General features: G+C 40.5%; 1 protein-coding gene across 7 annotated transcripts in view; it reads right to left on the reverse strand.

Moving 5' to 3' along the window:
- The window catches only part of LOC110163257 (voltage-dependent L-type calcium channel subunit beta-4-like), a 30,261-nt gene extending 10,738 nt beyond the window's left edge, over nt 1–19,523 (reverse strand). The window contains exons 1-8 of one of the 7 annotated variants that reach the window (XM_055164058.1): nt 19,461–19,523; nt 16,241–16,324; nt 6,645–6,713; nt 6,540–6,590; nt 6,073–6,195; nt 4,519–4,646; nt 223–225; nt 51–127 (exon numbers count right to left, since the gene is read on the reverse strand). In XM_055164058.1, the coding sequence (XP_055020033.1) occupies nt 51–127; nt 223–225; nt 4,519–4,646; nt 6,073–6,195; nt 6,540–6,590; nt 6,645–6,713; nt 16,241–16,324; nt 19,461–19,523 (598 nt within the window). Of the gene's footprint in view, nt 1–50; nt 128–222; nt 226–4,518; nt 4,647–6,072; nt 6,196–6,539; nt 6,714–12,688; nt 12,734–16,240; nt 16,325–19,460 lie in introns of those variants that run through there. The other 6 variants (XM_055164063.1, XM_055164051.1, XM_020928181.2 and 3 more) reach the window with 6 other exon arrangements.
- Between the last annotated feature and the right edge of the window lie 4,512 nt (nt 19,524–24,035).

A 24,035-nucleotide genomic window follows, 5' to 3' on the forward strand; every position in this document is an offset into this window, starting at 1 on the left:
CTAGCCCCTCCTCCTGCCTCAGTAGCGCCCCCCGTGTTCTGCGCCCTCACCTGCGGAGGAAATGAGCGGGCGGATGGAGGCGGACACTTCGTCCTCCACACTAGAAGAGGAGTTTCCCCCAGACTTACTGCACAGAGCACAGAGGAGAGAGAGGCCTGGTATTAATGTACACACACACCACACAGCTAGCACGCTAACACACCAGCTAACACACGCTAACACGAGCTAACACAGAAACAAACTCAGCACGACTATAAAACTCTGTCACTGTTCTTCATAAATGCTCAGTTTTCTAGTGGCTGTTATAGGCGAGTTTCAGCTGACGTCATTGTTATTAAAAGCCCGCGTTGCTGCTGGGAAATATTTTGGTCGGAGGCAAGAAACACGGTAGCGTCAAACACAGTGCGTAACCTCGCGTATTTATCCCCGATAATGGTAAATTCTTGCTGCATTATCGGATGCACAAATAGAAGAACGGAAGAAGGAAAATGTCTTTTTCGTATTCTGAGTGAAAAGAACCACTAACGGTGAATTAAATGGCTTTCAAACATCCGCAGAGCAAACGTAGAAGATCCTAACAAACCGTGGACTCCAACAAGTTCAACAACACATCGAGACTCTAGGAGGTTTTCGTCTTTTCTGCTGTGAATGGCCCAGGAGTTTCCACCAAGTCATTGTGGATATCGACCAAGTGAATATTTGTCCAGGTAGTTGGCGATTCTAACTAGAAATTTGGTTTGGTTTCACCTTTTGTCGGGGTTGAAAAGGGTGATTTGTCGTCCGTCGATGTTTATGACCAATTTCTGGTCAAATGGTCTTGGGTCCTCTGCCGTTAGAGTGGATAAATAACCGGGATCAATACCCTTTACGTGCTTTCTCGCTCCGTCCGTCATGTTGAATTAGTGTTTCTTGCCGCCGACCAAAATAATTCCCAGCATGCAACACGCGCTTTTGTCAACAATGAAACTCGCCCATAGCAGATAATTTGTAGTCAAGTTCCATATTTGTAGTTCGGTGTGTGGAACCGAAGAGCCAATCAGGAACAAAGCTGTTGAAGGTAACGCCCCCTGTGTTGCTAAGTAACGCCGTCAGTCAAACTAGCAGAAACAACCTGTGCAAAAGAGGCACCTGATTGGTTTGATATTAATGTTCGGATCTTAATTTAGGGACAAAACGGTGAAATAAAAACCTCAAGATCATGAGGAGCAGAATCAAACGAACATTTTAAGATCAAAATGACGAAAATCACTGCAGCTTTTCCAGAGAAAACATGCTCAGGTTTGCTATGTTTACATCTTCAGTAACGAAGTGGCCGAAATAATGACTGATATGACTTGATACGTCCAGTGTTGGGAACGTTATTTTTAAAATGTATTCCCCTAAAGATTACAGATTACAGACCCCAAAATGTAGTTTGTAACGGAATCCATGAAGTTACTTAAGGTGAGTAACGTAATCTGATTACTTTGGATTACTTGATACTGTCATGCTTTTTTAAAACGACATGAATGTAGCGACCACACCCTGAAATTTCTTGTTTGTTCTCTTCAAATTGTCTGTTGAGTCCAAGTCCTACGGAAGCCCAGAGGGGTCACAACAAACGCAAACGCCGCAACAAAAACAAATATAAATGCGACACATTAAAAAGCCACAACGGAAGTGACCGCGGGACTCTATTTTCCGACGGACCGATCAAGCGGCAAATGAAGAAGAAGAACTACAACGTGAAGAGTAAAGGAACGGAGAAGTTGGAAATGTAAGTAAAAGTAATTTATTGTTTGATCATTATTCGTTTCACGTTGTAGTTCTTCTTCTTCACTTGCCGCTCGATCGGTCCGTCGGAAAATAGAGTCCCGCGGTCACTTCCGTTGTGGCTTTTTTAATGTGTTGTGGCTTTTGCATTTGTGTTGTGGCTTTTTAATGTGTTGCGGCTTTTTAATGTGTTGCAGCATTTGCGTTTGTGTTGTGGCGTTTGTATTTGTTACGGTGTTTGCATTAAAATAAAGTCCCGCCGTCATTTCTGTTGTGGCTTTTTTTGGTGTGTTGTGGCTTTTTAATGTGTTGTGGCTTTTTAATGTGTTGCGGCTTTTTAATGTGTTGTGGCATTTGCGTTTGTGTTGTGGCATTTGTATTTGTTGCGGCGTTTGCATTAAAATAGAGTCCCGCGGTCATTTCCGTTGTGGCTTTTTTTGTTGTGTTGTGGCTTTTTGTCGTGTTGTCGCATTTGTATTTGTTGCGGCGTTTGCGTTTGTCGTGACCCCTCTCGGCTTCCGTACAAGTCTCCATGAACAGACTTTTGTTTGCTGTAGAGAAGCAAAGACGAAGATGTTTTGTCTGATGTAAAAAGAAAATAAAAAGCCCAATTTTTCCTTAACCAGTTTCAAAATATTATGGATAGAGAAATGATTTTTATATGAAATCAACTATTCTGTCAATATTTAAAGTTTTATTTCCTCTGCTGTTTCGTGTGTAAGATTCCTGCAGATAAAACAGAATTGAAAAGGCTGAGTTGATTTTAAAGTGTGAAAAAGAACAACTCTGAATGACCTGGTTAAATCAGTGAAGCTACAAATATGTGACCAGATTAAACCCGACACACGGAGAGAAAGAGACGAGGAGGAAAACAACCGCACTAGACCCAGAAACTACAACTGCAGCCTACTGAAAATCATTTCACACTGCTTCTGTGTTGAGGACAATTCATTTTACATTTATAAAAAACAAACAACACCAGTTACAGACAAGAGTTTTTAAAAAGAAAATAATAATAAAATGTATTTGAACAGTTCTTACCACTACTTATGCCCAAAGTCTTTTACAACTGCAAATACACCGTTTAACTAAAGATCATATATCAGACTATTTATACTATTTTTGCTGTTTAATAAGTAAAAAATAAAGAAAAAATATCAGTATTCACATGATAATTATTGGGGTTTTAAACTTCATCCTCCTCCTTTTGAGCACCAGGACCCAAATATTTTAATTTGGGACCTGGTAAAATAATATTTAATTATTAATAAATAAATAAATAAATGAAATTTTTAAGATGGAAAGAATTACTTTTAGTATAAGACTGCAACAAGACAAATTTAAAGCAAATGGAAACGGTGGATTGAACATATAAATACTTTGTTTTTCTTGCAATTGACTGTAGTAATTATTATTATTATTATTATTAATATTATGATTATTATTATTTTTTTATTATTATTATACCTTTTCTTTTTATTAATTCATCCTTTGTACAACTTAAAAAAAAAAAGAACAATAAAGAATTACAAAAAAAAAGAGAAACAATTTAATAAGCAAATATGTAATGAAATCAATAAAGCGTATATAAATTAAAATAAATAGTAAAAACATTATAGGATATTAATTAAATATATATATATTTATAAATCATTGTCTTAATTTTAATATTTAAAATTTTAACAAATTTTTTATTTTTTCATTTTTACATATTTTTCCCCACCCTATTTTAATGAACAAAAAACTCGTGCTGTTATCGATTAAATAAATTCTTGTTGGACTGAATCAAACTGCACTCACAGGATTACACCTGCAGGGGGAGCTCATGCAAAAAAAAAAAAAAAAAAACTATTTATGGCAGTTTTTATTTAACTCAAATTCACAGAGGCCAAAATTAAAAACTGGGACTAAGTCGTGGGCCAAATTAAATATTTATTAAAAAATTTCAACCACATCTGAATGTTTTCTCTTCTTGCGAGATCTGTAATGTTAAACCTTTTCTTATTAAAATAAATAAAAGTTTTGCTTAAACATTGAATCTGGAACAAGCATATTATAAAAGAATAACACAATTTTAAATAAATAATGTTTTTATAGCCTGTATCTGTAGCCAGCGGGGCAGCTCTAATACATGTATGAAATGATGTCGAGGGCCAAATATAGTTATATCGCGTGCCGAATTTGGCCCCCGGGCCTGAGTTTGACATGTCTGATTTATGGAGAAAAAAAAAAAAGACTAGGGAAAAATGTTACAAATTTATATAAAGACAGATGAAATAGTGAATTATGAGTGTAAACTGCCAAAATACCAAAATAAACCAAATCTTCAGCTCACTCACTGTTGTCTCATATCGATCCTTGTATTCTAAATAAAATAATCGGTCGATGAACACAAACTTTGGTTCGACTAAGACTCCGTCGGCTGATTAATTAACTAAATGACTGTGTAAAGACGTGGACTAAGCGAGTGTGACGTCACGAGGAAAGAAAGCGTCTGATTTATTTGTAATGAATGTTCGTGTCTTGATTTATGGACAAAATCGTGAAATAAAAACACCTGGATCATGTCAAGCGAGTTAATATGAATATTTTAGGAGCCTGACAGAGAATAGGGGACACGGTTTTTAGTACAAAGTGAACTGGAGCCAGAGTGGATGGAGCCGGAAGTGGCCCCATACTCACTTCCTATTTGGGACAGTCTAAAAAATAACTAAATTGCGTGGATTTTGAGGTTGTGAGAGCGTTGCGTGCGACTCTGAGGCTCACCCTTGCACTCGTCCTCTCTTCTGCTCCTGCTGCAGTCGGATGTTCTCCAGTTTTAACGGACTCGGGATGAAGCCGATCTCACAGCCCTCCTTCACCAGACGACCGATCCACCAGTCGTTATTGAACTTCTGCAGAACACAGAGGGGAACGGGTCAGGAAACAGGTCTAAAACAGGTCTAAAACAGGTCTAAACCAGGACTGAACCAGGACTAAAACAGGACTGAAAAAGGACTAAACTAAGTCTTAAACAGGTCTAAACCAGCTCTAAACCAAGACTAAATCAGGTCTAAACCCAGTCTGAGCAAGATTTGAACTAAGACTGAACCAGGACTGAACAAGGAATAAAACAGGACTAAACAAGGACTTAAATACGTCTGAACCAGGTATAAACCAGGACTGAACCGGAACTAAATCAGGACTAAACAAGGACTAAACCAGGTCTGAACCAGGTCTGATCCAGGACTGAACCAGGTCTGATCCAGGACTAAACCAGGTCTGAACCCGGTCTGAACCCGGGCTGAACCTGGTCAGAACCAGGTCTAAACCAGGACTGAACAAGAACTAAACCAGGACTAAACCAGGACTAAATCAGGACTAAACAAGGACAAATACAGGTCTGAACCAGGAATAAATCAGGACTAAACCAGGATTAAGGCAGAACTAATTTGTTCCTAACTCAGGACAGAATTAGAATTATCTATAACAAGGGAAACCAGATTTAAGCCAGGACTAAACCAGGTCTAGACCAAGACTAAAGTGGGACTAAACAGCACTCAATTGGGTCTAATTCAGGACTAAACCTGAACTAAATCACTAAAATCTAATCCTGGAGTTTAGGACTCAGGAGTTTAACACTAAACCAGGACGAACCCAAGATTAACCCAAGACTAAACCAGGACTAAACCAGGACTAAACCAGGTCTGAAACAGGGCTGAACTACGTCTAAACCAGGACTAACTTGTTACTAACTCAGGACAAAATTAGAATTATCTACAACAAGGGAAACCAGATTTAAGCCAGGACTAAAGCAGGTCTAGACCGAGACTAAAGTAGGACTAAACTAAGATTCAATCAGATCTAAACCAGGATTAAACAAGGACTAAACCAGGTATGAACAAGGTCTAAACCAGGACTAAACCTGGACTAACTCAGGACTATGTGAGAACTGTCTACAAGAAATAAACCAGGTCTGAACCAGGACTAAACCAGAACTAATTCACCAAATCTAACCCAAGAGTTTAGGACTCAGGAGTTGAACACTAAATTGGGACTAACTCAAGACTAAACCAGGACTACACCAGGTCTGAAACAGGCCTGAACCAGGTCTAAAACAGGACTAAAACAGGTCTAAACTAAGACTCAATTGAGTCTAAATCAGGACCAAACCAGGACTAAATTACCAAGTCTAACCCAGGAGTTTAGGACTCCCGGGAGTCTCTTAGGAGTTAAACACTAAACCAGGTCTAACCCAGAACTAACCCAGGTCTAATTCCTGGACTTGTTCCCCGAGAGTCTCTAGTTTTTATCGTTTGTAATATTCTGTTGTATTTGTACCTCTTTTATGTGCAGGAAGTCCTTGGCGTCGAAGGAGATGGCTGTGGCCGGGACCGGGACGTCTTCATCCAGAGCTCCACAGTAGCTCACGTTGGTCCTGACGGCGAACGCTACAGGCTTAGTCTGAAACAGAAGGGATTATTATAGTCAGATTTTATGTAATGATACTTGAAGTTTTTTGAGCGTTTAACCATAATGAAATGTACTTTAAAACAGTTTGAGTTTGTGTTTTACTTCAGCGCTCCCCAAACTTTTTTGTGCCACAGATCGGTTTAATGTCAGACAATATTTTCAAGGACCGAGCTTTAAGGAGTAGCGGATAAATACGACAAAATAAAATGACAAGACCAGAACAGAAACTGGTATTTTGTAAATATAATAAAAACATTTCCAAAGACGTCTGTTTTTTACTCATTTTGCAGCTTGTGGATTTAATATTAAACAGTTTTTGTGTATTCTCTCCGTACCTTGGCCCTCTCGAGCTGGACCGCCGCCTGCTGCTCCTTCTCCTGTCGACTCTGCCCTGGGCCCTGGACCTGGACCGGGCTCTGGGTCTGGACCTGGGCCTGGACCAGGTCTCGGTCTTCCTCCAGAGAGACATCGGAGTCTGACGGTCGACTGGTGTACGAGTCCGCTGAGCCCTGAGACACGGAGAAGAGAAGTTTATTTAAGTACGCACTGTGTAGGTTTTTGAGTTTCGAGCCCGTCGCTTTCTTGTTTCTATGGATACGTCGCTGCTCTGCCTGGAATGTTCCACGGTGTGACTTTAAACAGCTCTACAGCAGACAATAATTAAACCACAATAACACAGATGAAGAGTCGAGAAGGATTTTTAAATCGTTAAACCTGCAAAACTGCGAACACGTCCTCTCTGTACATCTCCACAAAACTCTGACTGCTCCTGCCTGCTCCTGTCTGCTCCTGTCTGCTCCTGTCTGCTCCTGCTGCTGTCTGCTCCTGTCTGCTCCTGTCTGCTCCTGCTGCTCCTGTCTGGCTCCTGTCTGCTCCTGTCTGTCTCCTGTCTGCTCCTGCTGCTCCTGCTGCTCTGTCTCCTGTCTGCTCCTGTCTACACTGTAAAACCTCTTGAGTGTCTGTGTGCTGCTCTTTTTCTTTCCAGCTGATCCACACCTCTTTTTCTCTCTCTCTCCATTTCTGTGGGACGATTCAGCAAAAGTCTGAACGAGATTCACTCAAAACAAAAACCTGTATGGATTTGTGTTGATTTTATGATAATTACACTTAAATAAGCCTTAATTAAGCATGAACAAGGACTTAATTCATAATAATCTGTGTGTCATTAGTTCATTCGTTTTTTCGTTGTTCATTGGTTTTTAGTTTTCGATTTTGTGTTTAAATGAAAAATGGAAAAAACGGATAACGGACTAAACCAGGACTAAAACAGGACTGAACCAGGACTAAACAGGACTGAACCAGGACTAAAACAGGACTGAACCAGGACTAAACCAGGACTGAACCAGGACTAAAACAGGACTGAACCAGGACTAAACCAGGACTGAACCAGGACTAAAACAGGACTGAACCAGGACTGAACCAGGACTAAAACAGGACTGAACCAGGACTAAACCAGGACTGAACCAGGACTAAAACAGGACTGAACCAGGACTAAAACAGGACTGAACCAGAACTGAACCGTTTTCAGTTCTGGTCTGGTCCTGGTCTCAGTCCCAGTCTCAATCACAGTCTGGTCCTGGTCTGGTCTCAGCCTCAGTCCCGGTCTCAGTCCCGGTCCCAGTCCCGGTCTCAGTCCCGGTCTCAGTCCTGGTCTCAGTCCTGGTCCTGGTTCCGGTCTGGTCCTGGACTCAGTCCTGGTCTGGTCTTGTTTTAGGTCTTGGTTTAGTCTTGGTTTAGTCCTTCTTTAGACCTTGGTTTAGGTTTAGGCCTTGTTTTAGTCCTGGTTTTAGTCCTGGTTTAGTCCTGTTTAGTCCTAGTTTAGTCCTTCTTTAGACCTTGGTTTAGGCCTTGTTTTAGTCCTGGTTTTAGTCCTGGTTTAGTCCCTGTTTAGTCCTAGTTTAGACTTTGGTTTAGTCCTTGTTTTAGTCCTGGTTTAGTCCTGATTTAGTCCTTGTTTAGACCTTGATTTAGTCTTAGTTTTAGTCCTTGTTTAGACCTTGTCTGGTTTAGTCTCGGTTTAGTCCTGATATAGTCCTTGTTTAGTCCATGTTTAGTCCATGTTTAGTCCATGTTTAGTCCATGTTTAGACCTTGTTTAGACCTTGTTTAGACCTTGTTTAGACCTTGTTTTAGGTCTGGTTTAGTCCTGATATAGTCCTTGCTTAAACCTGGGACACTTCTTGTATAAAACTGGGACTAGAACATCACAAATATCAAATCAGTAAACGTCCTCCTTAAATCTCCTCTTTCCAAATCCGTCCTCGTCCTCGTCCTCGTCCTCGTCGTCGTCCTCGTCCTCGTCGTCGTCGTCAGACTCTGAATCAAACTAATGACGGTTCAATTAACGAAGCCCATTAGCGGCGCAGATCGATGCCGCGTCGTCACAGCGAAGCACTTCTGCACGCGCCACGTTTGCACTCGGACGCATTTCGCCGAAACAGCAGAGAAAAGCTGAGCACAGGCACGTTTAATAGAGACAGCAGAACACACGGGCCAGACTGATGCATCATGGGAAACGTAGGCTGACGGGAAACTCATGACTTTTTGGTTTTACTGTTTTATTAAAGCTTTTATTGAGTTATTTTATTGACACTTTGGAGCTGATGTTTTGATTAATATTCTCTGGGATGCTAACTGGAAGCACTGCTCTGTCTGAAGCTCTGTTACGCAAATTTAGGGTGACACAGATTTTCAAAATAAAAAAGACAAAACACAAAGGAAATGTCGTTTTTAAGCAGCTTTTCTGTATTTTACTTAAGCAAAGTCCTGTCCTGATTTAGTCCTTGTTTAGGCCTTGGTTTAGATCTTGTTTAGACTTGGTTTAGTCTTAGTTTAGACATTGGTTTAGGCCTGGGTTAGTCCTGGTTTAGTCCTGGTTAAGTCCTAATTAAGTCCTGTTTAGTCCTGGTTTAACCCTGATTTAGTCTTTGTTTAGTTCTGATATAGTCCTGGTTTAGACCCTGGTTTAGACCTTGTTTTAGGCCTGGGTTAGTCCTGTTTAAGTCCTTGTTTAGGTCTTGGTTTAGCCCTGATTTAGTTTTGATTTAGTCCTTGTTCAGACTTTGGTTTAGACCTTGGTTTAGGATTGGATTAATCTTGGTTTAGTCCTGGTTTAGTCCTTGTTTAGACCTGGTTTAGTCCTTGTTTAGACCTGGTTTAGTCCTTGTTTAGACCTTGGTTTGGCAGGGATCAGATTGGTCAAAAATAGAGACACCTGGGACATTTCTTGTATAAAACTGGGACAAATCAGTCCCACTCAAACCTGGGACGGTCCTGAGTAAACTAGGACTGCTTTATTTGAAAACTATCTGACTGAACTAGAAATACAACAGACCTCAGACTAAACCAGGACTAAAACAGGACTAAACCAGGACAAAAAACAGGACTAAACTAGGACTAAAACAGGACTGAACCAGGACTAAACCGGAACTAAAACAGCACTAAAACACGACTAAAACAGGATTGAAACCAGGACTAAAACTGGACTGAAACAGGACTAAAACTGGACTGAAAACAGGACTAAAACAGGACTAAAACTGGACTGAAACAGGACTAAAACAGGACTAAAACTGGACTAAAACAGGACTAAAACTGGACTGAAACAGGACTAAAACCAGGACTAAAACTGGACTGAAACAGGACTAAACCAGGACTAAAACTGGACTAAAACAGGACTAAAACTGGACTGAAACAGGACTAAAACTGGACTAAAACAGGACTAAAACAGGACTGAAAAGGACTAAAACAGGACTAAAACAGGACTGAAACAGGACTAAACCAGGACTGACCCAGGCCTAAACCAAGGTCTAAACTAAGACTAAAGATTCCCCAGGTCTTTTTGTGATCAGGAAACTACATTAGAACAGATAAAAAATAGAAAAAAGCGTAAAACGAGCCCTTTAAACCTGCCAAAATCTGATCCCAAAGCTACAAGATTAAACAATAAACATTTTTGAATCAATTCCTTTTGTTTAAATGATGGAAATAATAAGAATCTAGTCTTTTTAATCATATTTTTGTGTATTTTTCTCTAATTTGTGTGGTCCTGGTTTAGTCCTGATTTAGTCCTGGTTTAGTCCTAATATAGTCCTGGTTTAGTCCTAATGTAGTCCTGGTTTAGTCCTGGTTAAGTCCTGGTTTAGTCCTGGTTTAGTCCTGGTTTAGTCCTGGTTTAGTCCTGGTTAACATAGTCCTGGTTTAGTCCTGGTTTAGTCCTGATTTAGTCCTGATTTAATCCAGGTTTAGTCCTGGTTTAGTCCTAATATAGTCCTGGTTTAGTCCAGACATAGTCCTGGTTTAGTCCTGATATAGTCCTGGTTTAGTCCTGATATAGTCCTGGTTTAGTCCTAATATAGTCCTGGTTTAGTCCTAATATAGTCCTGGTTTGGTCCTGGTTTAGTCCTGATTTAGTCCTGATATAGTCCTGGTTTAGTCCTGATTTAGTCCTGGTTTAGACCTGGTTTAGTCTTGATATAATCCTAGTTTAGTCCTGGTTTAGTCCAGATATAGTCCTGGTTTAGTCCAGATTTAGTCCTGTTTAGTCCTGGTTTAGTCCTGGTTTAGTCCTGGTTTAGTCCTGGTTTAATAGTCCTGTTTAGTCCTGGTTTAGTCCTGGTTTAGTCCTGGTTTAGTCCAGATTTAGTCCTGGTTTAGTCCTATAATAGTCCTGGTTTAGTCCTGGTTTAGTCCTGGTTTAGTCCTGTAATAGCACTATCATAATGAACTGTTTTAGTCCAGATATAATCCTGGTTTAGTTCCTTATGTTCAAATGATTTAAAAAAAATACAAATCTTTTCATTTTGAATCATATTTGTGTGTATTTTCTGTGGGTTCGTCCTGTTCTGGTGCGTTGTTGTCGCTCTTGTACATGTGAGTCATCTGCCTCGATGACCTCACGAAGCTTCAAACGTCAACAAACACGTCACCGCACGAACCAACCGGAAAATACTCCACAAAAACCACACCAGACCTGCTCCAGACCTGCTCCAGACCTGCTCCAGACCTGCTCCAGACCTGGTTTAGTCCTGGTTTAGTCCTGGTTTAGTCCTGGTTTAGTCCTGGTTTAGTCTGAGATAGAAGATGGATGAACAGAGAGCGGAGCTACATGATGTTATCTAACTGTGTTGCATTGTGGGAGTTGTAGGACAAAAGAACGAGGAGAAACTGGCTCAGATTTTAGTCCTGGATTTGAAGACTATCCTAGACCGAGTTAAGACCTGGTTTAGTCCTATTTAGTCCTTTTTAGTTCCAGACCAGCCCTCTCATATTAGTCTCTCCAGAAGTCTAGATATAGTCCTGGTTTAGTCCTATTTAGTCCAGATATAGTCCTGGTTTAGTCCTATCATAATTAACTATTTTAGTCCAGATATAGTCCTGGTTTAGACCTGGTTTAGTCCTAATGTAGTCCTGGTTTAGGACTATAATAGTCCTAACATAATGAACGGTTTAAATACAGACATAGTCCAGATTTAGTCCTGGTTTAGGCCTAATGTAGTCCTGGTTTAGTCCTGGTTTAGTCCTTTTATAAATAAACCATTTTAGTCCGGACATAATCCAGATATAGTCCTCGTTTAGTCCTTTCTAGTCCTAATATAGTCCTGGTTTAGTCCTATAACAGTCCTATCATGAATAACTGTTTTAGTCCAGGCATAGTCCTGGTTTAGACCTGGTTTAGTCCCATTAAAAGATTTATGGCCTAAAGTGGTTCTGGTTTAGTCTAGATATAGTCCTGGTTTTGTCCAGGTAGAGTCTTGTTTCAGTCCTGTTTTAGTCCTGATTCAGTTGTGTTTCAGTAATGGTTTAGTCTTGGTTTAGTCCTGGTTTAGACCTGATGTAGTCCTGGTTTAGTCCCTAGTTTAGTGTTGGTTTAGTCCTTGTTTAGACCCTGGTTTAGACCTGATTTAGTCTTGGTTTAGTCCTTGTTTAGACCTTGATTTAGACCTTGGTTTAGCCCTGATTTAGTCCTGATATAGTCCTTGTTTAGACCCTGGTTTAGTCTTGGTTTAGATCCTTGTTTAGTCTTGGTTTAGTCCTTGTTTAGACCCTGGTTTAGTCCTGTTTCAGTCCTGGGTTTCAGTCCTGGTTTAGTCCTGGTTTAGTCTTTGTTTAGTGCTCATTTAGATTTGTTTTAGTCCTGATTTAGTCCTGTTTCCGTCCCGTTCCCTCCTCCTCTTCCTTCCGCTCGCTTTGCTCTTTTGTGTCCCTGTTTCCTTCCTTCCCTCCCTCGTTCCCTCCTTTTCTCTCGGCTCTTTTTCCCCCCCATTTCCTCTTTTGTCGGGACGCGGGAGGATGAAACGACGACGGCGACGGCGACGCCTCGAAGCATCAACGTCACGCCTAACGCCTAACGCGTCCGCCCCCTCCCCCCTCCGTCTCTACCGCACTCGCTCTCTCTCCCCCCGAACCCACCCACCCACGGCCCCTCCGAAAATATACACACCCCCCCCCAAAAAAAAAAAAAACCCTCCAGGAACAACCCCGCTTACCGCCTCGGAATCTTCAAATCCATGCAGGTACAAATTGTCGTACATGGAGCTCCGCGATCCCGGCGAGCGTTCGAGGATAAAATGCGGAAAACCACCGAGCTACAAGGCATAAAAAACGATTAAAAACGCGCTGGCCGGGGAGATGACGCCGGTCTGGTCTCTCCAAATCCGAGCGGAGTCCTGACACATGGATATCTCCAGGTATTCCAAGGTTCCAACGGGGCTCGGGGGGAAAAAAAATCGTTGAAAATCCGCGCGGAGAATTCCCTCAGATTTCCACGGACGGAGCGGGATTACATTCTAAAGAAGAAGAAGGAGGAGGAGGAAGAAGAGAGTGCATCCTCAACGCGGTCCGGGCTCCCAGCAGCAGCAGCAGCAGCAGCATCCGAGCAGCGGAGGTGATGCGAGCGGAAAGACGAGTCCGGATTGGTCCAGAGGAGGAGGGGATTTTTTATTTATTTTTTTCTTTTTGCGGAGAGGCGGGGGAGGGATGCGAGAGGAAGGGACCTCCATTTTACTCACACAGAAACGGGAACATGAGCATCACAGGAGCTGGAAAATATCCGGGAAAAAACTGTGGTGATTTAGATCTGATTTAGTCCCTGATTTAGACCTGGTTTAGACCTTGTTTAGTCCCTGGTTTAGACCTGGGTTAGACCTTGTTTAGTCCTTGGTTTAGACCTGGTTTAGACCTGGGTTAGACCCTGGTGTAGTCTAAATTTAGACCTGGTTTAGTCCTGGTTTAATGTTAATTAAACCAAGGGACGAGACCAGTTTAGTCACTGGTTTAGACCTGGTTTAGATCTGGTTTAGACCTTGTTTAGTCCCTGGTTTAGACCTTGTTTAGTCCCTGGTTTAGACCTGGTTTAGACCCTGGTGTAATCTAAATTTAGACCTGGTTTAGTCCTGGTTTAATGTTGATGTAGTCCTGATTTAGACCTGGCTTAGTCCTGGTTTAGTCCCTGGTGTAGTCTAAATTTAGTCCTGGTTTAATCCTTCATTTAGACCTGATTTAGATCTGGTTTAGACCCTGAAGTAGTCCTGGTTTAGATCTGGTTTAGACCTGGTTTAATCCCTGGTGTAGTCTAAATTAAGATCTGGTTTAGTCCCTGGTTTAGTCTTGATGTAGTCTTGATTTAGTCCTGGTTTAGTCTTGATGTAGTCTTGATTTAGTAATGGTTTAGTCTTGATGTAGTCTTGATTTAGTCCTGGTTTAGTCCTGATGTAGTCCTGGTTTATACCCTGAAGTAGTCCTGGTTTAGATCTGGTTTAGACGCTGATTTAGTCTTGATTTAAACCTGGTTTAGTTCCTCATTTAGATCTGGTTTAGATCTGGTTTATTCCTGGTTCAGACCTGGTTTATTTCCTGATTTAGTCCTAATTTAGTCCCTGGTTTAGACCCTGAATTAGTCCTAGTTTAGATCTGGTTTAGACTTGAAAAAGACATGGTTTAGATGTAGTCCAGTCCTGGTTTAGTCCCTGATTTAGACCTGGTTTAGTCCCTGGTTTAGACCCTGAAGTAGTCCCGGTTTAGATCTGGTTTAGACCTGGTTTAGTCCCCGGTTTAGATCTAATTTAGACATGATTTAGACCTGGTTTAGTCCTGGTTTAGACCCTGGTGCAGTCTTGATTTAGACCTGGTTTAGACCTAGTCCAGACCTGGTTTATTCTCTGATTTAGTTCTAGATCGACATTTAAACATTTTATTAATTCATCTCACTGAGCAGCTTTATTATTTTGTTTAATATAAAAAGATAAAATTTTAGTTTAGTGTTTATATTCTCCAGTCACATTAACCACTGATTTAATTTTATTTCTTGTATTTATTTATTTATTTAATCCAAATAATTAACCAGATCATTTATTATGTAATTAACAGTAACTCCTATATATTATTTTTATTTTTTATTTTTTTAGAGCATCAGGACATTTCAGTGACAGAAACAAGCTGCTTTTTAAGACTCAGTGACGTTAAAGTTTTGTCTTAAAAAAACAGAAAGCTCCTGTCACTCAAATCTATTTTTATCCTCGGTTTGGTGCATTGTTTCTGTTCAGTGCGGCGCTGGCTCCCTCTGCTGGACAAACACAAGTACTGCGCAACAAAAATAAAAATGTTAAAATAAAATACAGTGCGTTACCAGGAATAGAAGAGTTGTATAACGCTGTTTATGAAATATTTTTGATGGAAATACTTATAATGTCACTGAGACTTCAAAAGGAAAAAAATGATGTGTTTTGTCAGAAATGGATCCAATATTTTGGTGTTTTGAGACGTGACTTTGACTTTGTCTAACAGAAAAAAGTAAGAAGAGGAGACGAGACAAGGTTTTACAAATTTGTTTCCACAAACTTTCACCTCTATGTGCTCCTTTTCTCCTTTCACATCCCTACTCCCTACTTTACTACTTTTTAAAATTAATTTATTTATGAATTAGTTTTTTTTTTTTGTGTGTATTTGTTTTATTTATCTACTACACTACTAGTAATACTACTATCAATTTTATTTACTTACTCATTATTATTATTTATTTATTTATTTTAATTGACTTATTTTTTAGTTATTTATTTTTATTGTTATTTTTTTGTTGACATTCAGATGTGTCTCGTGTGTTACTGTCAAACTTATAACAGCTCTGTTCAATACAGTCACTCTGTTTGTTTGTTAATGTTAAAAATGTTCAATAAACAAAGTTGGAAAAACTGTTGTTTTTTTGGTGTTTTTTGTGTGTGTATTTGTTGACTCTAAAAAAATTACAACGTGAGCTAAATATTTTAATTACAACTGGATAGAAAAAATAGGAAACATTTTTTTCTTTATCTATTTTCTTTATTTTGTTTAAACCGGGTCTAAACTAGATCTAAACCAGGTCTAAACTGAGGCTAAACTGGAGCTAAACCAGGTGTAAACTAGATCTAAACCAGGATCTAAACCAGGACTAAACCAGGTCTAAACTGCTGGGACTAATCCAGGTCTAAACCAGGACTAAAGCACGTCTGAACACGGGCTAAACCAGATCTAAACCTGGACTAATCTGGGACTAAACCAGGTCTAAACTGGGGCTAAACCAGGTCTGCATCAGGTCTAAACTGGGACTAAACTAGGTGTAAACCAGGACTAAACGAGGTCTAAACTGCTGGGACTAATCCAGGTCTAAACCAGGATTAAAGCACATCTGAACACGGGCTAAACCAGGTCTAAACCAGGACGAAACTGGGACTAAACCAGGTCTAGGTAAAGACTATATCCATCTATTCATCCAGATTATTCCACAGATCTACTCCTCATCTACATTTACTTTTTACTGTTCGTCCTGGCCTTATTTTTATTATTATTTATATACTCGTGTTCCTCTCAAGTTATAACGAGTCTCTGGGTTTGAATCTCACGTGAACACAGTCCAGGAGCACGAGATTATGAACTTTATACATAAATGCAACTCCAGGTCTGTTTTTGATGAGTTAATAACATTATAACGTGATTAAATGTTCATAAGGGTTGATTTGGTCTTGTGTTTGTCTGTCTCCCTCTGGTGGACAGTCGCGGGGTTGTACCTGTCTGAGGATGAAGCTGGTGGACGTGGTGCTTCCGTCCGAGCGTTTCAGTCGACTCCTGCGAGAATACGTCCCTCTGTTCACCTGAAGATAAAAGAAAAAAACAAGATTAGATTTGTATTATTCTAAATTAAAATTAAAATATGAACAATAATAAATTTAAACGTGTGTGTGTGTGTTTTTTTATATTGAGACTTTAGAGCTAAACCTGGACTAAACTAGGACTGAACCAGGATTAAAGCCTCAAACCCTAAACTAGGTCCAAACCAAGTTTAACCTGGGACTAAACCAGGTCTTAGCCAGAGCTGCACTAAACTGAATCACGGTTCAACTAGAACTAAACCAGGTCTAACCAGGGTTTTACCCGGACTAAACCTGGACTAATTTAGGTCTGAAACTTAATTTAACTAGATGTAAACTAAGACAAGCAGGTCAGACTAAAATGGGACTAAACTAAACCAGGTCATAAACTCCACTGTACTTGGGCCAAACTAGGACTAAACCAGGACTAAACTAAACCAGAAATATTGTGTTGATAAACCTAAAGTTAGACCTGGTTTAGTCCTGGTTTAGTCATGATTTAGTGCCTGGTTTAGCCCTATCTTAGTCTTAATTTAGTATTGATTTAGTCCCTGGTTTAGTTCTAGTTAAATCCTAGTTTAGTCCTGGTTGAGTACTGACTTAGTCCTGGTTTAGTATCAATTTAAAAAGTAAACATCACTGTACTTGGATCAAACTAGGACTAAATCAGGACTAAACTAAACCAGGAATATTGTGTCGATAAACCTAAAGTTAGACTTGGTTTAGACCTGGTTTAGTTCTGCTTTAGTCCTGGTTTTGTAATGATTTTAATGCCTGGTTAAGTGCTGGTTTAACTCTGGTTTGGTCCTGGTTTAGATTTGATTTAGACCTGGTTTAGTCCTGGTTTGGACCTGGTTTAGTCCTGGTTTAGTCCTGATTTGGACCTGGTTTAGTCCTGGTTTAGATCTGGTTTAGACCTGGTTTAGTCACTGGTTTAGTCCTGGTTTAGTCCTGGTTTGGACCTGATTTCGACCTGGTTTAGTCCTGGTTTGGACCTGGTTTAGTCCTGGTTTAGTCCTAATTTAGACTTGGTTTAGTCCTGGTTTAGTCCTGGTTTGGACCTGATTTTGACCTGGTTTAGATCTGGTTTAGACCTGGTTTAGTCACTGGTTTAGTCCTGGTTTAGTATCGATTTAGGACTTGGACCAAATTCGGACTTTCTGTAGAGGAGAAGAAGACATCAGCAAAAGACAAAATTCCAAATATTTTTCCAGAATAATTTAGTTTGTATTTTTAAATTGAACTTTCTCTTTGTTCTGATTCGTTTCTAAAAATAAACTCGAGTTAAATCTCCGGAGACCAGAGCTAATTATCCCGCTCCAGTTTGACCCCGTTTTGTTCAAATCTCCAGACGCCAAAATGAAAAATAACCAAAGACCTACTTCCCCAAATCTGACCGAAAACAGGGCGCCTATGTGGGCCAGAGTCTGAGGACAGACCGGACCGAGTCTGAGGAGAGACCGGACCGAGTCTGAGCTGAGACCGGCCCGAGTCTGAGGAGAGACCGGCCCGAGTCTGAGGAGAGACCGGACCGAGTCTGAGGAGAGACCGGACCGAGTCTGAGCTGAGACCGGACCGAGTCTGAGGAGAGACCGGACCGAGTCTGAGGAGAGACCGGACCGATCTGAGGAGAGACCGGAACGAGTCTGAGGAGAAACCGGAACGAGTCTGAGGAGACCGGCCCGAGTCCGAGGAGAGACCGGCCCGAGTCCGAGTCCGAGGAGAGAGACCGGCCAGAGTCCGAGGAGAAACCGGACCGAGTCTGAGGAGAGACCGGCCCGAGTCTGAAGAGAGACCGGCCCGACCTGAGGAGAAACCGGACCGAGTCTGAGAGAGACCGGCCCGAGTCTGAGGAGAAACCGGACCGAGTCTGAGGAGACCGAGTCTGAGGAGACCGAGAGTCTGAGGAGAGACCGGCCCGAGTCTGAGGAGAGACCGGACCGAGTCTGAGGAGAGACCGGACCGAGTCTGAGGAGAGACCGGACCGAGTCTGAGGAGAGACCGGCCCGAGTCTGAGCTGAGACCGGCTCGAGTCTGAGGAGAGACCGGCCCGAGTCTGAGCTGAGACCGGCTCGAGTCTGAGGACCGTCTGAGCTGACGGCCCGAGTCTGAGGAGAGACCGGCCGAGTCTGAGGAGTCTGAGGAGACCGGCCCGAGTCTGAGGAGACCGGCCGAGTCTGAGGAGACCGTCGACCGGACCGAGTCTGAGGCGAGACCGGCCTCTGAGACCGGAGTCTGAGGAGAGACCGGCCCGAGTCTGAGGCGAGACCAGACCGAGTCTGAGGAGAGACCGGCCCGAGTCTGAGGAGAGACCGGACCGAGTCTGAGGAGAGACCGGCCCGAGTCTGAGGAGAAACCGGCCCAAGACTTAGGACAGACCAGCCCGAGTCTGAGCTGAGGCCGGCCAAAGTCTCAGTCAAGACCGACTAAAGTCTGAGGCGAGACCGGCCAAAGTCTCAATCGAGACTGGCCAGAGTCTGAGGTGAGACCGGCTCACCTTTTGGACCAAGCTCAAAGAATAAACGTAATAGTACAAAGTGGGACTAAACCCGGACTAAATCAGGTCTAAAGCAGGTCTAAACCAGGACTGAACCAGGTCTAAACTGGGACTAAACTACGTTTAAACTGGGACTAAACCAGGTCTATAACCATGTTTTAATCAGGTCTAAACTGGGACTAAATCAGGACTAAACCAAGTCTAAACCAGAACCAAACCAGGTCTTGCCAAAGACTATATCCAATCCAAACCAGGTCTAAACCAGGATTACAACAGGACCAAACCAGGACTAAACCAGGACTAAACTTGATCTGACCAAATCTGTTATATTTATAGTAGTAGCAGTAGTAGTAGAAACAATAAAAGTAGTAGTAGTAGTAGTAGTAGTAGTAGTAGTAGTAGTAGTAGTAGTAGTAGTTGTAGTAGAAGTAAATTTCCAATCTTTACTACAGTAAAAGGAGCTGTTAAAACTGTTGAAAACTATCACTTCATGACATCACAAGGTGGAACAGAGTGTTTGGAGCTTTGGAGATCCAGACATAATAATAAAGAGAGACTCAAACACAAGTCCAGCTCTGTTTCTGAGGAGGGAACGACATTAAAAATAACAAAATAAAAAAAACATGTTTTTTTAAGTCTTACCTGGAAGATCGGCGCCTGGATTCCTTCTCCGATCTTGTTGCGGATGTAAATGTGGCGCGACATTTCGGCCAAAACGTCGGTCCAGAGTCCGGGCTGATCCGGACCGGCCCAGCGGACTGAGGAGGGGCGAGGGGGGTCCAGGTCTGGTCTGGGACTAGGACTAAACCGGCACTGAACCAAGACTAAACCAGGACTAAAACAAGGACTAAACCAGGACTAAACCAAGGACTAAACCAAGGACTAAACCAGGACTAAACCGACACTGAACCAAGACTAAACCAGGACTAAACCAAGGACTAAACCAGGACTAAACCAAGGACTAAACCAGGACTAAACCAAGATTAAAGCAAGGACTGAACCAGGACTAAACCGGCACTGAACCAGGACTAAACCAGGACTAAATCAGGTCTAAAGCAAGGCTAAACCAGGGACTAAACTAGGACTAAAGCAGGGACTGAACCAAGACTAAACCACAACTAAAGCGAGGACTAAACTAGGACTAAACCAGGTCTAAAGCAGGTCTAAAACAAGGCTAAACCAGGACTAAACCAGGCACTAAACCAGGGCTAAATCGGAACTAAACCAGGTCTAAAACACGTCTAAAGTAGGTCTAAACCAGGACTAAAGCAGATCTAAACCAAGGCTAAACAAGGACTAAATCAGGACTAAACCAGGGCTAAACTAGGTCTAAAGCAAATTTAAATCGGAAGTAAACCAGGACTAAATCAAGACGAAACCAGGACTAAACTAGGTCTAAAGCAGGACTAAACCAGGCCTAAAACAGGAGCAAACCAGGACTAACCCAAGTCTAAACTAGAACAAGCAAAAGTCCAGGACTAAACCAGGACTAAAGCAGGATTAAAGCAGGACTAACGAAGGCCTAGACCACGATTAAAGTAGGATTACCCCAGGTCTAAATCAGAATCGGCGAAGTCCACGACTGAAGCAGGTCTAAACCAGGACTAAAGCAGGTCTAAAGCAGGTCTCGTTCTGCGGAGAAGTTGAGTGAATGACAGATTGTATAAAGAGAGAGAAAGAGAGAAAGAAGAGAGAGAGAAAGAGGAGGAGAGGAGGTTATAATAAGAAATGGGTTTGACGTAATTAATCTGAATAAGGCTGAAACTTGTCCTGAGGCAAAAACAACCCGAATGTGAAACTCAGAATAAACCTGGGACGACTAAAAAACGTCATTTGGGACTTTAACGATAATAAAACTTCCAAAATAGCACAAAACACACTAAATATATTTAATAATTAAAAAGGCTGTAAATTTCCAAAACACCTTTAAAAATCCATTATCAGAATGTAAAAAATTCTGAATGGATCTAAAAGCTGATGGTTTTACAACATTATAACACAAAATAAACAACAAATTTGCATTTCCAGGACAAATTTCTAACCCAAAAGTTGTATTTGAGATTCACAAAAAGCACAATTTATAACGAAATGTGAATTATATCTGTAGATGAAGTGACTCGACTTTTCTGTGAGGATTTGTACAATAAAACGTCCAAATCTGCATTTTTCCTTCGTCAAAAATGCTTAGTGTTTGTAATAATCTCGTTTTAATTTAACAAATATCATAAAACACAATTGTAAATGTGTTTTGGAGTGGTTTTATCTGTCAAATTTCTCTTAATTTTTCATAATTTGTGATATTCAGAAATTAATCCCTGTTTTCTCGTTGAAATTTTTCACTTCAGGAATTTAAAATGTTTTTGTTTAAGTTTGTAGTTTAAATTGATTTGTTGAGCTGGTTTATGGTTCATATTTCTGTAATTCCTGGGTCTATTCAGTTGAAACTAAAACTGTCACTAATTTCAGCGTCTTCTTTGTCAAAATAAATAAACAAAAGTCAAATTATTTTATCACAAGGGTTTCAGAAATTGGTGTCATTATTCAACCCCGAAAACTTTTAAACCATGAGATTATTATGACAAACAAATAATGAGAAGGAGAAACATTTGTGGATCGGAAGTTTGGAGATTTCTTTTCAAAAACAAGAGAAGAGAAGTGAACAGAAAGTAAATCAGAAGTAAATGTTTATGCTGTTCTTTCTCTGTCCTGTAGGGGGCGACATTATCAAACAAAACAAACCTATTAAATCTCTATCTTAGATTTAGGTTTAGGGTTTAGACCTGGTTTAGACTTGGTTTAGTCCTGGTTTAGTCCTAGTTTAGTCCTGTTCTAGACCTGGTTTAGATCTGGTTTAGTCCTGGTTTAGTCCTGGTCTAGACCTGGTTTAGATCTGGTTTAGGCCTGGTTTAGACCTGGTCTAGACCTGGTTTAGACCTGGCTTAGACCTGGTTTAGACCTTGTTTAGTCCTGGTCTAGACCTGGTTTAGACCTGGGTTAGTCCTGGTTTAGTCCTGGTTTAGACCTGGTTTAGTCCTGGTTTAGACCTGGTTTAGTCCTGGTTTAGATCTTGTTTAATCCTGGTTTAGACCTGGTTTAGTCCTGGTTTAGATCTTGTTTAGTCCTGGTTTAGACCTGGTTTAGTCCTGGTTTAGATCTTGTTTAGTCCTGGTTTAGACCTGGTTTACATTTGGTTTAGTCCTGGTTTAGATCTTGTTTAGTCCTGGTTTAGACCTGGTTTACATTTGGTTTAGTCCTGGTTTAGATCTTGTTTAGTCCTGGTTTAGTCCTGGTTTAGACCTGGTTTAGACCTGGTTTACATTTGGTTTAGTCCTGGTTTAGATCTTGTTTAGTCCTGGTTTAGACCTGGTTTACATTTGGTTTAGTCCTGGTTTAGACCTGGTTTAAAACTTAAAGCTGAATCGCGTAACTTTTCTGGCGGAAGCTCCTTCAAACGCTTTTCTCCATGGAGATTATTATTATTTCTTTGTCTAGAACGTCCCACAGTACGGCATTAAACCTTTCTATCTTCACGGAGACCAAACCAGACCAAGTTACAGGTCAGATCTGTGGAGAGGCGACGCCGCTCACAGTCAGAATGCCTTTTGTTTTCTTTTTTTTCTAGGTATTTTTGAGCTGTAACACCACCTGTAATTGAATAAACGTAAAGTCGAGCTGTTTAAAGTCACACTGCGGAACATTCCAGGCAGAGCAACGACGATGTACCCATAGAAACGAGCAGGTGACGAATCCCAAACCAACAAAAAGTTCCACGGTGCACCTTTAAACTTGATTCACTGTTGTTTACTTGAACCAGTAAACTCTGAAAACCACTTTTATTTTTGTTTTTTTTCATCTTGTCTATCTCGGCACTTTAAATTCTTCCATTATTTATCGTTTACTCGAGTTTAAACGGGTGAGGACAGGTAAGAATAAAAATACATGGAAAAATGTTTGGTCCCCACCTGCGTCAGTCTGAAATATTTATAAAGAAAAAGCAACATTCATACAAAAAAAACAACAACTATACAGCAATAAACCGTATAAATATTGTATAGTATAAGTAAAGATAAGTAAAATTTTTAGGCTATATTCAGAGGATATAATGAAAATATTATAAATTACAAATAAAAACACAGTGATGGAAGATAACGAAGTAAAAGTAGTAAAATTCTGAACTTAAAGATGCACTTTTTACCTTTTTACAGTGGACACTTTATACTTTTACTTCAGTACATTTTTGAACTGGACTAAAAAGTAAAAGTATTTTTTTTATAGTTTGAGATCTGAAAAGAAATGAGGGTGTATTTTTAACAGGTTCATAATTTGAGCAAATAAAAATATAACAATAAATAAAAATACAAATAAAAACAGCTAGAGGAATTGTTTCTTTTGAACAAAATTCTGCACAAATCTGTATCAAAATCACTACATTTGAAACCTCATATGACCTGAAAATCTGCATGAAATAATTTTACTTGTTACTCTTTAAGAATATTTTTAAACATGTACTTTAATATTTTTACTTAAGTAGATATTTTCATGTGATACTTTTATTTTTAGTTGAGTTTTGTTTGCTTTGATATCTGTACTTTTACTTAAGTCAGGGTTCCCACTTTTTTTCACAGACAAAATTTCAATTTCAGTTTTTCAATTTCAGTTTTTGAACATTCAAAATCCTGTCAGTGCGTTTATTGTCGTCTCTTTGAAACAAAATGCTTCAGAAATAATCATAATAGTCTCGTGAGAACTTAACAGAACGCTGGAGTTGTGGTGAAAGAGATACTAAAATTCCATGACTTTTCCAAAACGTTCGTTGAATTTACAAATTTCCATGACTTTTCCAGGATTTCCATGACAGTGGGAACCCTGTTAAGTAACAAAACTGAGCTCTTCCACCACTGGAAAAAAGAAAATATTACTGACGGTTGAAAAACTTTGTAGATTTCTGCGGAAGCACTAAACCGTGAAGAGAAAGAAGTTTGATTTAGTTCAAAACAACGGTCGACCAATGAGCTGCTTCGATTCACACGAGTCACTGAAATAAACAAATCTGATTGGACGATCGTGTTTGGATCTATCTTCAAATTTAACAGAGAGCGTGGGGATTAGACTGAATTAAATCCCTCTAAATAAAAAATACACAGACACAGAGAGGTAATAATGGACTCACCATGGAAACAAGTACTGCCAAGGCACAGGTCAGATCTGTGGAGAGGC

The sequence above is a fragment of the Boleophthalmus pectinirostris genome, unplaced genomic scaffold (assembly GCF_026225935.1).
Source record: "Boleophthalmus pectinirostris isolate CB_2022bp ecotype Guang Dong unplaced genomic scaffold, ASM2622593v1 HiC_scaffold_11, whole genome shotgun sequence".
Lineage (NCBI taxonomy): Eukaryota > Metazoa > Chordata > Actinopteri > Gobiiformes > Gobiidae > Boleophthalmus > Boleophthalmus pectinirostris.